This window comes from Gorilla gorilla, chromosome 14 (genome assembly GCF_029281585.2).
Source record: "Gorilla gorilla gorilla isolate KB3781 chromosome 14, NHGRI_mGorGor1-v2.1_pri, whole genome shotgun sequence".
NCBI classification, from domain to species: domain Eukaryota; kingdom Metazoa; phylum Chordata; class Mammalia; order Primates; family Hominidae; genus Gorilla; species Gorilla gorilla.
Genome location: NC_073238.2, coordinates 40,719,535 through 40,733,040, shown reverse-complemented (window position 1 = coordinate 40,733,040; position 13,506 = coordinate 40,719,535). Strand labels below are relative to the sequence as shown.

Below are 13,506 nucleotides of genomic sequence, written 5' to 3'. Positions count from 1 at the left end.
AGGCTGTGATTTTTTTATTTTTTGAGGTGGAGTCTCCCTCTGTAGCCCAGGCTGGAGTACAGTGGCACAATCTTGGCTCACTGCAACCTCCACCTCCCGGGTTCAGGCAATTCTCCTGCCTCAGCCTCCCGAGTAGCTGGGATTACAGGCATGTGCCACCATGCCTGGCTAATTTTTATATTTTTAGTAGAGACGGGGTTTCACCATGTCAGCCAGGCTGGTCTTGAACTCCTGACCTCAAGTGATCCACCCGCCTCAGCCTCCCAAATTGCTGGGATTACAGGCATGAACCACCATGCCCGGCCTCAGGCTGTGATTTTTAAAGCAGAGAGGGAGAGCCTCTCTGAAGATAAGACTTGAGCAGACCCCAAAATGTCACCAAGAAGCTTGCTGGGGAGAGCACTGGAGGCAGATGCAGACAGCAGCAAGCATGAAGGCCTTAAGACCAAACGTGCTTGGCATGCTTGAGGGTCAGCAAGGAGAGTGGTGGAGTGGGAGTGCAGCCACCAGGAGGAGAGGGACAGAGGCTGGGACCAACCAGGGAAGGGAGGCCAGGACACTAGGGACTTCTGGGTACAGCAGGGGAGTGACGTGACCTCCATGCCCAAGGCTCACTCAGGATGCTGTGTGAAGACTAGGAGAAGGGCGGAGGTTACTGGAACAGTCTTGGAAAGAAGGCTGTGCCTTGGTAGAGGGTGGTACAGTGCGGGTGGTGAGGACAGAGCGACTCAGGATATGTTTTCAAGGGACAGTTGGCAGGATTTGCATATGGAACAGATGTCCTGTGTGAGAGATGGTGCCAGGGCTGCTGCCTGGCCTGGACAGCCAGAAGGGGGGAGGGTGCCAACCCCCTGGGCTCAAGCGCTCCTTCCGCCTCCTCTAGCTGGTTGAGTCTGTAGGAGGCAGTGGCTGGAGGCTGGAGTCACCTTTCTGGACATGGACAGATTCAGTCTAGATAATATGTAAGAATGAGTCAGACAGGACAGGGAGGTCTGGACTAGAAGTCTGGGAATTATCAGCCTATTAAAGTCATGAGCCTGGATGGCAGCACCCAGGGCATAAGCGTAGATCAAGAAGCCAGGTCTGAGATGGAACAGGACCCATGCTCTCAGGGAGCTTCCATTCTACTGGGAAGAAACAGAAAATTGGCAAACAGATGTCATCAGTCAGGTCTAAGTGTTATGTAGAAAAATAAAGCCAGGGGAGGGAATAGAAAATGCTGGCAGGCATGTGGATGTGGATGGTACTTATCACAGATGCAAGTAAACGCAGGAACCTGGCGCTCAGGGAGAAAGCTAGCTGGATGTACACTCAATGGTCACCTCCATGTTTAATGACAGGAGAGGAGATGGGGCAGGATCACTCAGGGAATGGGGATAGACAGAGAAACAAAAACCTGAGAATTGAGCCTTCAGGCTCTTGTACCGTTAGAGTGGAACGGTCCACTCTAGAATGGGTTTCGCTTTTGGAAATTCACATAGGAAACTCATGTCAGTAGAGTAGCCCTCCCTGAAGGGCAGAAAAATACTCCAGAGGATTCTCATATCCACTAAGCTTGAAAAACCTCAGCTTTAATGGTAGGGAGAAATATTAGAAAACAATGAGAATGGATGGGAAATAAGAAGGCACAGTAAGAGGCAAAATTGACAGAAATCAGCTCAGTGCAGTGGCTCATGCCTGTAATCCTAGCACTTTGGGAGGCCAAAGCAGGCAGATCACTTGAGGTCAGGCGTTCGAGACCAGTCTGGCCAACATGGTGAAACCCTGTCTCTACTAAAAATACAAAAATTAGCCGGGTGTGCTGGTGGGCACCTGTAATCCCAGTTACTTGGGAGGCTGAGGCAGGAGAATCTCTTGAACCCGGGAGGCTGAGAATGCAGTGAGTGGATATCGCGCCACTGCACTCCAGCCTGGTGACAGAGTGAGACCGTCTCAAAAAAGAAAGAAAGAAAAAAAACCCAGACCAAACTATGGAAGGCAGGGAGCTCCTGAGGGCTCAGGAGGGGAACTCATAACCAGGTCCACACATCCTGAGAATGCGTTGGGGCAGGAGGACTTAAAATGGAAACATGAATTCAGCTCCTAGAAATTACCATTACTGTACTGTCAGGCCTATAAGGACAGAGATTCCTCAGTTATTTTGTTTTAGAATGTTTTTATATCATTGAGTTGGGTTTTTAATAAAAAAAGTTAGTTTTTTTTCCTAATCTTCTGTATTTTCTGGAGGAGGAAAATGAATTATTAGGGATACAACAGTCAAACCCTTCTCAGTACAACACAGAATAAATTAGGAATTATTCCAGCGATTGAAGGCTCACCAATATCTTCCAATTAGATAGGTGTCTGTGTTTCATATCTTACATTATGGTACCGAGTATACCAGGAAAAAGGATCCATATCTAAGACTCAAGTCAGTACTCCATTATGGAGACAGACACATAGATATTATTAATGAAAAGTGAAGAGATTTCTTCAGAGGCTACTTGTTAAGGCATATTTTAAAATTAAAACAAAAACCCTTTGTACATATAAAAAATACAGCTGACTCCATGTTTTGATTTATGAAAAATAAATTTATTACATAACACCTTGTTTTTAACAATGTTCAATTATTTTTTATTCAGAATACTTGTGTCATTCATGTAAAATAGTTTGATACAGTACATTGTATGTTATAGGTTTTTTTTTCCTCAAAAATTCTAAGGCTCTCCTACTCCTTCTCCTTTGCTGAAGTAAGGGCACCCTAAACAACGTGCGAACAAGTTTTCAAAAGGAAAATTAACTGAACGAAATTTTAATAGCACTACACCAACCAGCTTTAAAATCAGGACGAAAATATTTGAATTGGATGCCGCACCTTTTTAAGGAAGTTATCATTCATGCTTTTTTCATCTTAAAGCATGCTCACAAATCAGCAACACCAACAGGAAAAATAAAACACTGTCTATGACAATCATTTTAGTTTGTTTGCTGAACCAAACAGGTTTATATCAATGACAACATATTTAATTACTATCAAATAGCAGCTTTAATACCAGTCAAGTCATAGATTGAAAATAAAAACAAACTTATAAGTTGGAAGTTAATCTTTGGGAGTTTTGAAACCTTTCTGGAAAAACTATGTGGCTTTTTGTACTTTCAAAAAAATCCAAGCAATATTCTTGGTCAGAAAACACTGATTAATGTAGAAAATGAATCAGCCCACTGATAAGACACTAAAAAGAAAGGTGTACCAAAATAATCTCATTTTGAGTCTTGGTTATTTCATTAACATATACTGTATGTTTCAAGTACCAGTTAAACTTTGTGTCTGTGTGTGTACTATTGGTCAGATAATGTTGTTACACTGAAAAAATTCACCACATACAAAGACAAATGCTTGCCCCTAGCACATTCACAGCTTCAACTGCTACAGACTGTCACTGAAAAAAATGCATTGGTCAGTCTGAACCATGTCAAGTAAACTATGGAAGTAGCAAATCCACAACACAAACTGTGCTAGCACTTTCTTTTCAAGTCTAACTCCAAAATAGGTACAACTTGGAAGCCACTACCCCAATCTGTGAAAAGTGGTGGAACTTGGCTACTGGACATTTTGAAGATGTGGTTGTACAGTACATTCTCATGGCCCATACCAGGTTCCCGCGGAGAGCTGCACAGTCAGCCCTGCAGCATTCGCAACAGTGCATGGACAAGATTCCGATGCAGCTCAGTACCGATGTGTCTGATGTGAGTACTGTGGAGGCTGCTGGGAGGTAGCTGAGTATCCCATGCTGCTCTGTGGCTGTGATGTGCTTGGTCCAGGGTTGGGATAGGCAGCATGTGGATTGGAACGCTGGAAAGGAGATGAGGGAAAAGTGTGATTCAGGTGCTTCTAGGGGAAGCTCAATCCCAATATGTGACTAAAGTGTCATTATGTTTCAAGGAAGAAACGATGTACAGGTTTTGTGCTATGTACTAACTTTATAATTAAAGACAAAAACCCCAAATATTTTAACATCCTCTTCTCTTGAGGAAGGTCAGAAATATTGCTAGTAAATAATATTAAGCCTAGGCTTATTACTATGCTGTGCAAATACATTTTTTTCTACAGGAGTAACCCCTTTTTATGCTGTTTTGTATCTACTTGGTAAATTTGCTTGAGATGTTTACCCAGAAACTTAATGATGTATACATAAAAAATTCAAAGCTTATTTACATGCTTTCTTCAGTAGAAAACTCGCCCCTACACACATGACTGAAGAATAAAAATGAGTATGATAGGAGAAGGTATCACAGAATCCATTTCTTTGGCATTAATACATTTTTATGCCCTTTAAACTATTTTTTTTTTCTTTTGAGACAGGGTGTCACTCTATCATCCAGGCTGGAGTGTAATGGTATAATCATTGCTAGGATTATAGGCACGCACCTCCATGCTCAGCTAATTTAAAAAAGTTTTTTTTGAAGGAACAGAGTCTTGCTATGTTGCCCAGGTTGATTTCAAACTCCGGGCCTCAAGTGATCCTCCCCCTCAGCCTTCTAAACCACTGGGATTATGGGCATGAGCCACAGTGCCTGGCCCCTTTAAACTACTGAATCTTATTTTCTGCTACAAGTTTATATACAAAAGTAAAAATATAACCACAGACATGTAAGAAGGATGGTATTCTCAATTCTAAAATGGCACAAAGAGAAAGAATGTGATGGTTTGGGGTTCTCTAATTTTGATATGTTAGATTATTATTCCCATTCTCACACCTCTCTCTCATACTATTTGCTCCCAAGACAAACACTATAAAAGATTAACCAGAACTTATTACTTCTGTCTTTCAAAGCATATTTAATAAGACATATAATTCCAAATTCTGCCAATCCTAGAAAAGGTAACATTTTTAAAAAGAGTGGACACATGAAATGATAGTCACAAATACTATTTTAAAATTCATCCACAAAAAACCAACAACAATCACACCAACAAAGCAGCATGGCATCATTTTCTCGGTTCCAGAAGCGAAGGTCAGAGCACTGCTCTGCTTCCTTCTAAGGATGCCATCACCTTAGTGTGCAAACACATTCGTGGGCCAAGAGAGATGCACTCTTCCCATCCGGAAAGGAAGAAAAAGATACTGGAACCAACAACTCCCACAGCTGTCTGCCCTTGGTGTCCTTGTTTAGCTAACTGGAAGAGAATTATGACTCACACAACAGTGATTTCCATGGTGTGATGGGCTGGACTTCTCCCCTAACCAAAGGAAAGAGTTAATACCTAATTCTGAAAGTACAGTAACGAGCACTCGGGACCTTATCAGTTTAATAACATCTCTTTCTCTCTTTTTTTTGGTGTGTAAATCATTCTAATTGGTCAAATTTTCAGTATCCTTCCCACACTGAACCCTTGTGTAGTTGGGAATATGGTTAGAATAAGCAGAAGAGAAAAGGAGGTGGTATACAATTTTCAAAGAGGGTCTTTCCACAACGTAACTGACAATGCCATGATAGGATCCCTAAGTAGGCAACATAACAGCCTTTGTGGTCAGATCAAATATGAGTCCTGCATCTACAGCTTGCTGGGGATCCATGTGAAAGTTATTTAACCTCTACAAGCCTCAGTTTCCTGAAATGGCTGCAACACTTAACCTCCCAGAGTTATCTCATTTAATCCTTACTACAGCTTCACACTGATCACTATCCATAGTCTACAAATGGAAACTGAGAACATCTGAATCACTTACTCAAGGATACAGAGAAGTAAGTGGCCAGACTGGGATCTGAAAGCCTATGTTCTTAATCACTGTGGAATATTGTTCCAAAACAATAGCTATCAAGCTCCTACCATAAGCTAGGTTTCAAGACACTTCATGTCTAATCTGACAACAGCTGCAAGTTAGGTTTTACTAGTTTCATTTTACAGATGAAAAAACGCCAGGAGATATTATCCTACTTGTCCAAGGTCACACAGTTAATAAATGGCATAATTTGTATTTGATCATTCCAAGTCTGGTTCAAAAGTCTAAACCCTTGCTACCATACCACTGTCAGTACTTTTCCATGCCAGTAACATTTCATGTTAATGTATTTCCCTGGGTATACAGACGTCAGTATTTCTCAATTAAATCCCATTTTCCCACGATCATAAACCCATATGTAAACACTGACATGCAGTCAATACAAAATAAACTTGGAATACCTGATAGTCTGAGGTCATGATAAGTCCACCTGAGGTAGTGGTAGGAGGAACAACTCTCACTTTCTTCAACGGGGGTCCCTGTGTGTGACTGCTGTCTTGATTCCCTGGGTGGCCAGTTCCATTAGTGTGGTTATTGCCCTGCTGCTGCTGCTGGTTCTTCTCAATTGGTTAAAGAGAAAAAGTTCAGCTCAGAGGGAGAACAAAATATACCCACAATGGAAAATGTTATGGAGGCATTCACGAAACAAGAAGCTGCTAACAGTACTTTAATACTTACTTTGTCTCCTTTGTCATCAGGTTCTTCTTCCGTTAAAAATTCTCGTTTTGGGTAAGGGATTTGACAACCGGCAAAAACGCTGATCATAAGAAAAAGAAAAATCATTTCTGGTATACTAATCAATATTCCAAATGCTTCATTTAGGAGATTCTCATTTTAATCTTTTAAGATGAACTTTGTCTCCATATTTGCAAATATAAGCACCTTTCATGTAACTGTGACAAAATGAATCTTTTCTTTGTAACTAGCAATATTACAGCAGGCTACTTGAGGGCTTGAGCTGTATACAAATGATCAATAATCATCGAGTATGATTCAGCTTTCTTCTTTTATCCCAGCATTACTCTTCTATTAATACAGACAAAATACAGATTCTAGCTGAAGTATGTGTCACCATTCAAAGGTAATTTTTGTTTTACCCTTCCTACTACATTTATTAACAAAACAAAAGATGGTATAGGGAACACATTTGGGAATATTTGCAATTTTGGAACATGAAACTGTAACTGCAGACAGTAAGGAGCTACAGCATGCATAACCAACCTGTCACTGAATAGCTGGATCACTGCTGAAACTAATGTGATCAGCATTTCATAAAGCAAGAGATGAACAGGAATGCCTCTTAACTGGAAAGCCCCTAAATGACACTTTAATCAGCAAAGCTCATTTTTGCTTGTCATAAAGGATTTCCTTGGGTTCCCATATAAGAGGAGGAGCAACTTAAGAGTTGACAACCAGAAGAAAGCATACTCCAAAAACTCCATCATGCTGATGGATGCTAACTAGGCCACTCACTCTGATGTAGGAAGTGGGTCTTCTAGGAAATAGGGATCCTGCATAGCCTGTTCTGAGGTAATTCGCTTTATTGGGTCCATGGTAAGCAACTTCTGAAGCTGAAATCACAAACCATAAAAACATCACTGTATTGCTTCTCACAGTTATCTTTCAGCACATATGTGAAGACGATATATATTTTTTGGTGAATAACATCACAATTTGGAAAATATTTATTCCCCCAAATTAACAACAAAACTCCTAGTTGTTAAATTTAATGTAGTAATTCACACTTTAGTCATTCCAGTTTCATAATCTCACTTGTTTTACTCTTGCTTATGTTCTCTGACTAAACAAATGATCCCCACCCCCATTATCTAAATGGCTTTATCCAATTTAGAACAGGACCAAAATTCGTGTATTTTCTATTCTTTTTCTATTAAGATAAAAAAGCTGTTGTTACACACATAATACACTAACACATGTAGCGATTCATATTTAGATCCAAGTTAATCAAAACTGAATTAAATAAAAAAGTCAATCTCCCCATTACACCAGGCACATTTCAAGAGCCAAATGTGGCTAGTGGCTATGCTACTGCACTGTGCAGATCATCACAGAAAGTGGTACTGTGCAGTGCTGTTCTAGTCTAAATAAAAATGGTGATACACAACTTATAAAGTACACAGCTGTGTGATGAGCAGAGACTCTGAAAGTCGACTGCTCCATTCAAATCCTGACTCAACATTTATTAGCTGCGTGACATTGGATAAGTTACCTTAATATTTTTGTTACCTCATTTGTCAAATGGAGATTAAAAATGGTGACTATTATCACAGGTTGTTTTCAGGATGAAATGAGTTAATATACGGAGAGCAATTATAATGGTGCCTAGCATAAAGAAAGTACTATGTAAGTGCTTGCTCTTATTGTTATTATTACTATAAATGCCACACTAATGTGAAGATTCAGTATTTTTTAGTTAAAACATAGTTCATTCAACTGGATTCTAATATGTGGTCTCTTAGTTTATACTCTGATCTAATGCAGTGGCTTTCGGACTTTAGGATGCATGAGAATCACCTGGAGAACTTCTTAAAACAGACTGCTGGGCCCTCCTCACAGAGTTTCTGATTGGTAGATGTGAGTAGGAGCCAAAAGCCTGCATTTCCAACATGGCCCTACATGATACCATGCTGCTGGACTGAGACTGCACTTTGAAAACCAATGAACTAACAGACACATTAAGACTTAAAAGAGAGGCCAGGTGTGGTGGCTCACACCTGTAATCCCAGCACTTTGGGAGGCCAAGGTGGGTGGATCACCTGAGGTCAGGAGTTCGAGACCAGCCTGGTCAACATGGTGAAACCCCATCTCTACTAATAATACAAAAATTAGCTGGGTGTGGTGGCAGGCGCCTGTAATCCCAGCTACTCGGGAGGCTGAGGCATGAGAATGGCTTGAACCTGGGAGGCAGAGGTTGCAGTGAGCCAAGATCACACCACTGCACTCTAGCCTGGTGACACAATGAAACTGTGTCTCCAACAAAAAAGACTTAAAGAGAGATGACAAATTTTACAGGATAAAAAGACTTTTTTTTTTTTTTTTTTGAGACAGAGTCTTGCTTTGTTGCCAGGCTAGAGTGCAGTGGCACGATCTAGGCTCACTGTAACCTCCACCTCCTGGGTTCAAGCGATTCTCCTGCCTCAACCTCCCAAGTAGCTGGGACTACAGGCATGCACCACCACACCCAGCTACTTTTTGTATTTTTAGGAGTTTCACCACATTGGCCAGGATGGTCTCAATCTCCTGACCTTGTGATCCGTCCGCCTCGGCCTCCCAAAGTGCTGGGATTACAGGCATGAACTACCACGCCAGGCCGACACGACATATTTTAAGATGCAAATAAAACGCTAGAATGGTGAGATTAAAATTTAATTTTAATGATCTGATATTTCAGCGAAAGCACAATTTTATTTTTAGGGTTGAAAGGAAAGGCCTGAATTTGCTATTGAAAATACCCAACAGTTTTAATGGAATTATAACAGGGCTTTCCTAAGGGACTACTCAAGATTACCTCCAATTAAGATGGGTCACCCTGGTAAAAACAAGCACATAAGCTACAAGGAAGGTATATCTCTAGAGTTTTAGTGGTGATGGTAGGCAGAGTCATCCTAGACTATAATGAGTAGCAGGGAATCAAGGAGAAGAATAATTCCCCTAAGTCATGACTTCTAATCTTCTGCCACTATCATTATTTTATTAGAATCAGTAAGTCCATAATTTCGAAGGATCTAACTTAGACCTCTAATTTGGGTCCTACTGTAAGTACATTATAATAAACCATTATCTGGATAATATATTGTGTGGTAATATGACAGGTTAAGGATGACTTTTTAAATTGCTGTTAAGATATGAAATACATGATATAAAATGTGAACTGATAAAATAGTAAGTAGAAAATACAGAAGGAGAAGCAGTAGAAAGAGAAGAAAAAGGAGAAACAAAGGAAGAACAGAAGAAATGTTTGCCAAATGGCCTGGTTGCAATAAAGGAAAGGTTAATTAACCTCTTCAAGGTGAAAGAATTCTCATTTAAGAACTTAGGAATAAGGATTAAAAGAATTTCAAGCCAAGCAAAATACAACCTGCTTCCCCAAACTCCCCTTCTATGTGTTATAAACCTTTTTCTAAAACAAAAAACATTTTTAATTATTATGCTGTAACGATGGAAATTTTATTGTAAACAAAGTTGGTAATGGCTGTATATAATTTCATCACAAATTACCTTGTTAGTGCACGGATTCAATTAGATTCTAGGTTAAATCATTTTTCCATTACACACTGATAAATATGGCATCTATCACATTCTTCCAGAAAAATCAAATAGCACATATAATTGCTGAAGGACTGTTAACATTTAAGGTTATAAGAGGTATTTTGGAAATTAAGAACTTTGTAAACAGTCTTTCAGAGAGCTGAAATACAAAACAATCTATCAATGGTGAGAAGTATTTTCTTCTTGATACTTCTCTGAAACTTTTAAAATCTTAAACAGACGAAAAACAATACATGTAATTTTATAAATGTTTGGACAGATTTGTTACCATCGCTATCTTTAGAAAATCTAATGTGACCAAACATTAGTCTGTCAAACCATGATATGAGTCTGGAAAAGCAAATACTTTATTGTCTTTATTGGTATGCACTAACAAGATCTCTGCATTTACCATGAAAGCACTCTGAGTGCTAGCTAAGTAACCATATAAATTGATCCAAAAAAGCCTCAGTTGGGCTAGTCAGTTAAGGAAAAAATGCATTTCATTAATACTGTCATCCAATGCTTACCAAGTGGAATGCTTTACTATCTGGTTTAACTTTATGTTTTTCCATATACTTGATAAGGCTGCAGTTGGTATACCTGAAAGAGAAATACTATGAAATAGCTATATTAGACTTGAGGTTAATTGTACATTGGCTAAAGTCCTTCTGATGAGAATTATTTTGATCATAACTGATATAAAATATATATTGAAAACACTATGAGCATAAAATGAGTAGAATTAAATCAGTTTTCTATTTCATTCAATATCCACAATGGTCACTTTTGAAAGGATAGCGATGATTAAATGTAAGACAATTTCATGAATAACAGACACTAAACAGCTTTTTTTTCACATGAATTATATTTTAACAATTATTTTAAATAACATCTGGGTCAAAAGTTTAATTCAGCCTTACCAATAAGTGTAAAATACTTTTGTCATAGGTATACAAACTAAACTCTCCCAATCCCTGGCTTTGCATTATAAACAGGTGAAATATCCATTCTTCTCTGTTAAAACCTGCTTAAAATTACTGTAACCTAGATTGGTAAGCAAGTGGCTATTACCAAAGTTTATTTATTTAGATTCTTATTTATTCAGCTGTGATACTTCTCACTAATGTCTAGCTTCCAAAAAGTAGTCAATATGGAAAGACATGAATTTGTTTTATATCCAAATCAGCTGCTAATATTAGTCACTTTTGTATATAATCATTTAAGCATCTTAAGAAATAAAGACTGTCATCATGAAAAATATTTATTAGAGTAAATAAGTAAAATTATTTATTAGAGTAATCTTATATTGAGTATTTTATTATGTTGAATATTCAGCCTTACACTGAGTATTCTGGTAAAGCAAAAATCAACAAGGAGTCTCTTTTTTTCCAACTTACGTATTTCTTCTGAAATCTTTCATTAATGTTGAATGTTCAGGCATCTTTTTTATATCTTCCCAATCTTTATCTGTGAAATACATTGATAAATTTTTATGTTGCCTAGGTTCCTATTCTTGAGAATTTTTAAAAAGGTTATTACCACGTTCATTACATTGCCTATCCGTTCAACCTCCACACAAAAAAGCTGTCTTCAAATAAATGTTCAGCAACAGTAAACATCTTGAAGTGTAAACATAATTCCTTATCCCTTATATAACTTTATATATCTGTTTATATTTTAAATTTTAAACTGCAAACTTTCTGTATGTTTTACTATAAGCTGCCTCAATTTCTGTCACTAGAGAAGAATAAGTTATACATATTTCTATTTATCTTATTAAATGTCCTCTTTCTATTAGTAAAACTGCTTATTTCCCCTTTTCTACCAAATTTCTTGGTTAAATCAGCAATCAATTTCTTCAATGAGAAATCTAAGATCTTCCCCTCAGTGGCTTTAAACTATACTTCTTTTTATGCTACAGCCCTCCTTTCACCTTGTTAAATATATTTCTTTACATAAGCAATCAATGGAAGAAGGGGTAATAACTATTTGCACAATAGGGTAGGATATAATTAGTATATTAATAAGTGGGCTGGTACCTTGGCTAGTCTGGTTAACATTACCCAAAACAACCCCAGCTCCTAAATACGTTAAGTACAAAACGTTTCAGCTACTTTTGCTGGCATCCGAGTTGCTCAAACAATACATGCTACATAATGTGTTCTCTCCAATATCTGCCAATGGGTTTTCCTGAGAGTCTACTAGGTGCAAAGGACTGTTACAGGCAGCTTAACAGCACCTTTAGCTTTTTTTTTTTTTTTTTTGAGACGGAGTTTCGCTCTTGTTAACAGCCCAGGCCAGAGTGCAATGGTGCGATCTCAGCTCACCCCAACCTCTGCCTCCCAGGTTCAAGCGATTCCCCTGCCTCAGCCTCCAGAGTAGCTGGGATTACAGGCATGCGCCACCATGCCCAGCTAATTTTGTATTTTTGGTAGAGATGGGGTTTCTCCATGTTGTTCAGGCTGGTCTCAAACTCCCAACCTCAGGTGATCCGCCCACCGCGGCCTCGCAAAACCTTTATCTTTTAAATGGCCTTTAGAGGCTTGCTTTTCTTTGAACTTACTTGTAAAAATATTTGGTAACTATCCTCCAAAGACATCACATATTGTAAACTAAACATACACTACACTCCTAAATGGAATTTTCTCAACTATTTCCTTGCTCCAATTTCTCTTTTAATCAATTTCTCAAGCTAGAAATTTTAAGATAATCTTTAGTTTTCCCTTGCTTATACACTTCCTATGAAACATTTCCATCTGCCCTTTTTTCTCCATCCTTATCATCACTCTTACTTTCTGTCTGCAGCACTGCTACAGCTGGTTTCTGATTTCAGTTAGCTCTTTTTAACAGATTTTTACCTACCACCATCTTACTAAATCTTTCTAAAATGCAACATAAATCATGTCTCTAGTACTCAAGAACTTATGGATTCTCATTCTTTAGCTATCAAATCTAACCTCTGCTGCCTGTTTTCCAAGCTTCCTTATAAACCACTCTAACCTCTGAACCACATATTAAGAGTCGCTGATAGACATCTTCACCACATCTACTCCCTCACAGAAGCTATGCCTTTCCCGTAGGCTCAGAAATGGTGGACACATTCAGAAGCAGGAAGGAAAGAGAATTCTTCTGTCTCTACTCAAAACCATACCTACTTTTTAAACATTCTACATATAGCAGTACAATGCAAACTCCAAGAGGGCAATAATCATGTCTGTTACATCATCAATAACTTTTTACTTAAGACAGTGCCTGGCACATGGCAGGTACTCAATAAATATTTACTGAATAAATAAAATTCCCATCACAACAGAAGTCTTCTCCACACTGGTGACCAATTTTGGAGAAAGGCAGTATCTGTGTAGTTATTCTGCATTTACTGATAATTAACACCCTCACAAGGGAATGTAGAATTAAAAGTCTCAGGTATTGTCTCTATTAGTCTTGAGTTTATAGTGACCTGAGA

At 38.6% G+C, this 13,506-nt stretch overlaps 1 protein-coding gene across 7 annotated transcripts in view; it reads right to left on the bottom strand.

Moving 5' to 3' along the window:
• Positions 1–2,552: 2,552 nt before the first annotated feature.
• CDK8 (cyclin dependent kinase 8) overlaps positions 2,553–13,506 on the bottom strand; it is a 151,437-nt gene continuing 140,483 nt past the window's right edge. For 5 of the 7 annotated variants that reach the window (XM_004054284.5, XM_055359715.2, XM_063697214.1 and 2 more), the window contains 6 exons: positions 11,438–11,507; positions 10,568–10,640; positions 7,242–7,339; positions 6,447–6,525; positions 6,170–6,328; positions 2,553–3,835 (listed from right to left, as the gene is read on the bottom strand). In XM_004054284.5, coding sequence (XP_004054332.1) covers positions 3,710–3,835; positions 6,170–6,328; positions 6,447–6,525; positions 7,242–7,339; positions 10,568–10,640; positions 11,438–11,507 — 605 coding nt within the window. In that variant the 3' untranslated portion in view covers positions 2,553–3,709. The remainder of the gene's footprint in view (positions 3,836–6,169; positions 6,329–6,446; positions 6,526–7,241; positions 7,340–10,567; positions 10,641–11,437; positions 11,508–13,506) is intronic. The other 2 variants (XM_019039939.4, XM_055359716.2) reach the window with 1 other exon arrangement.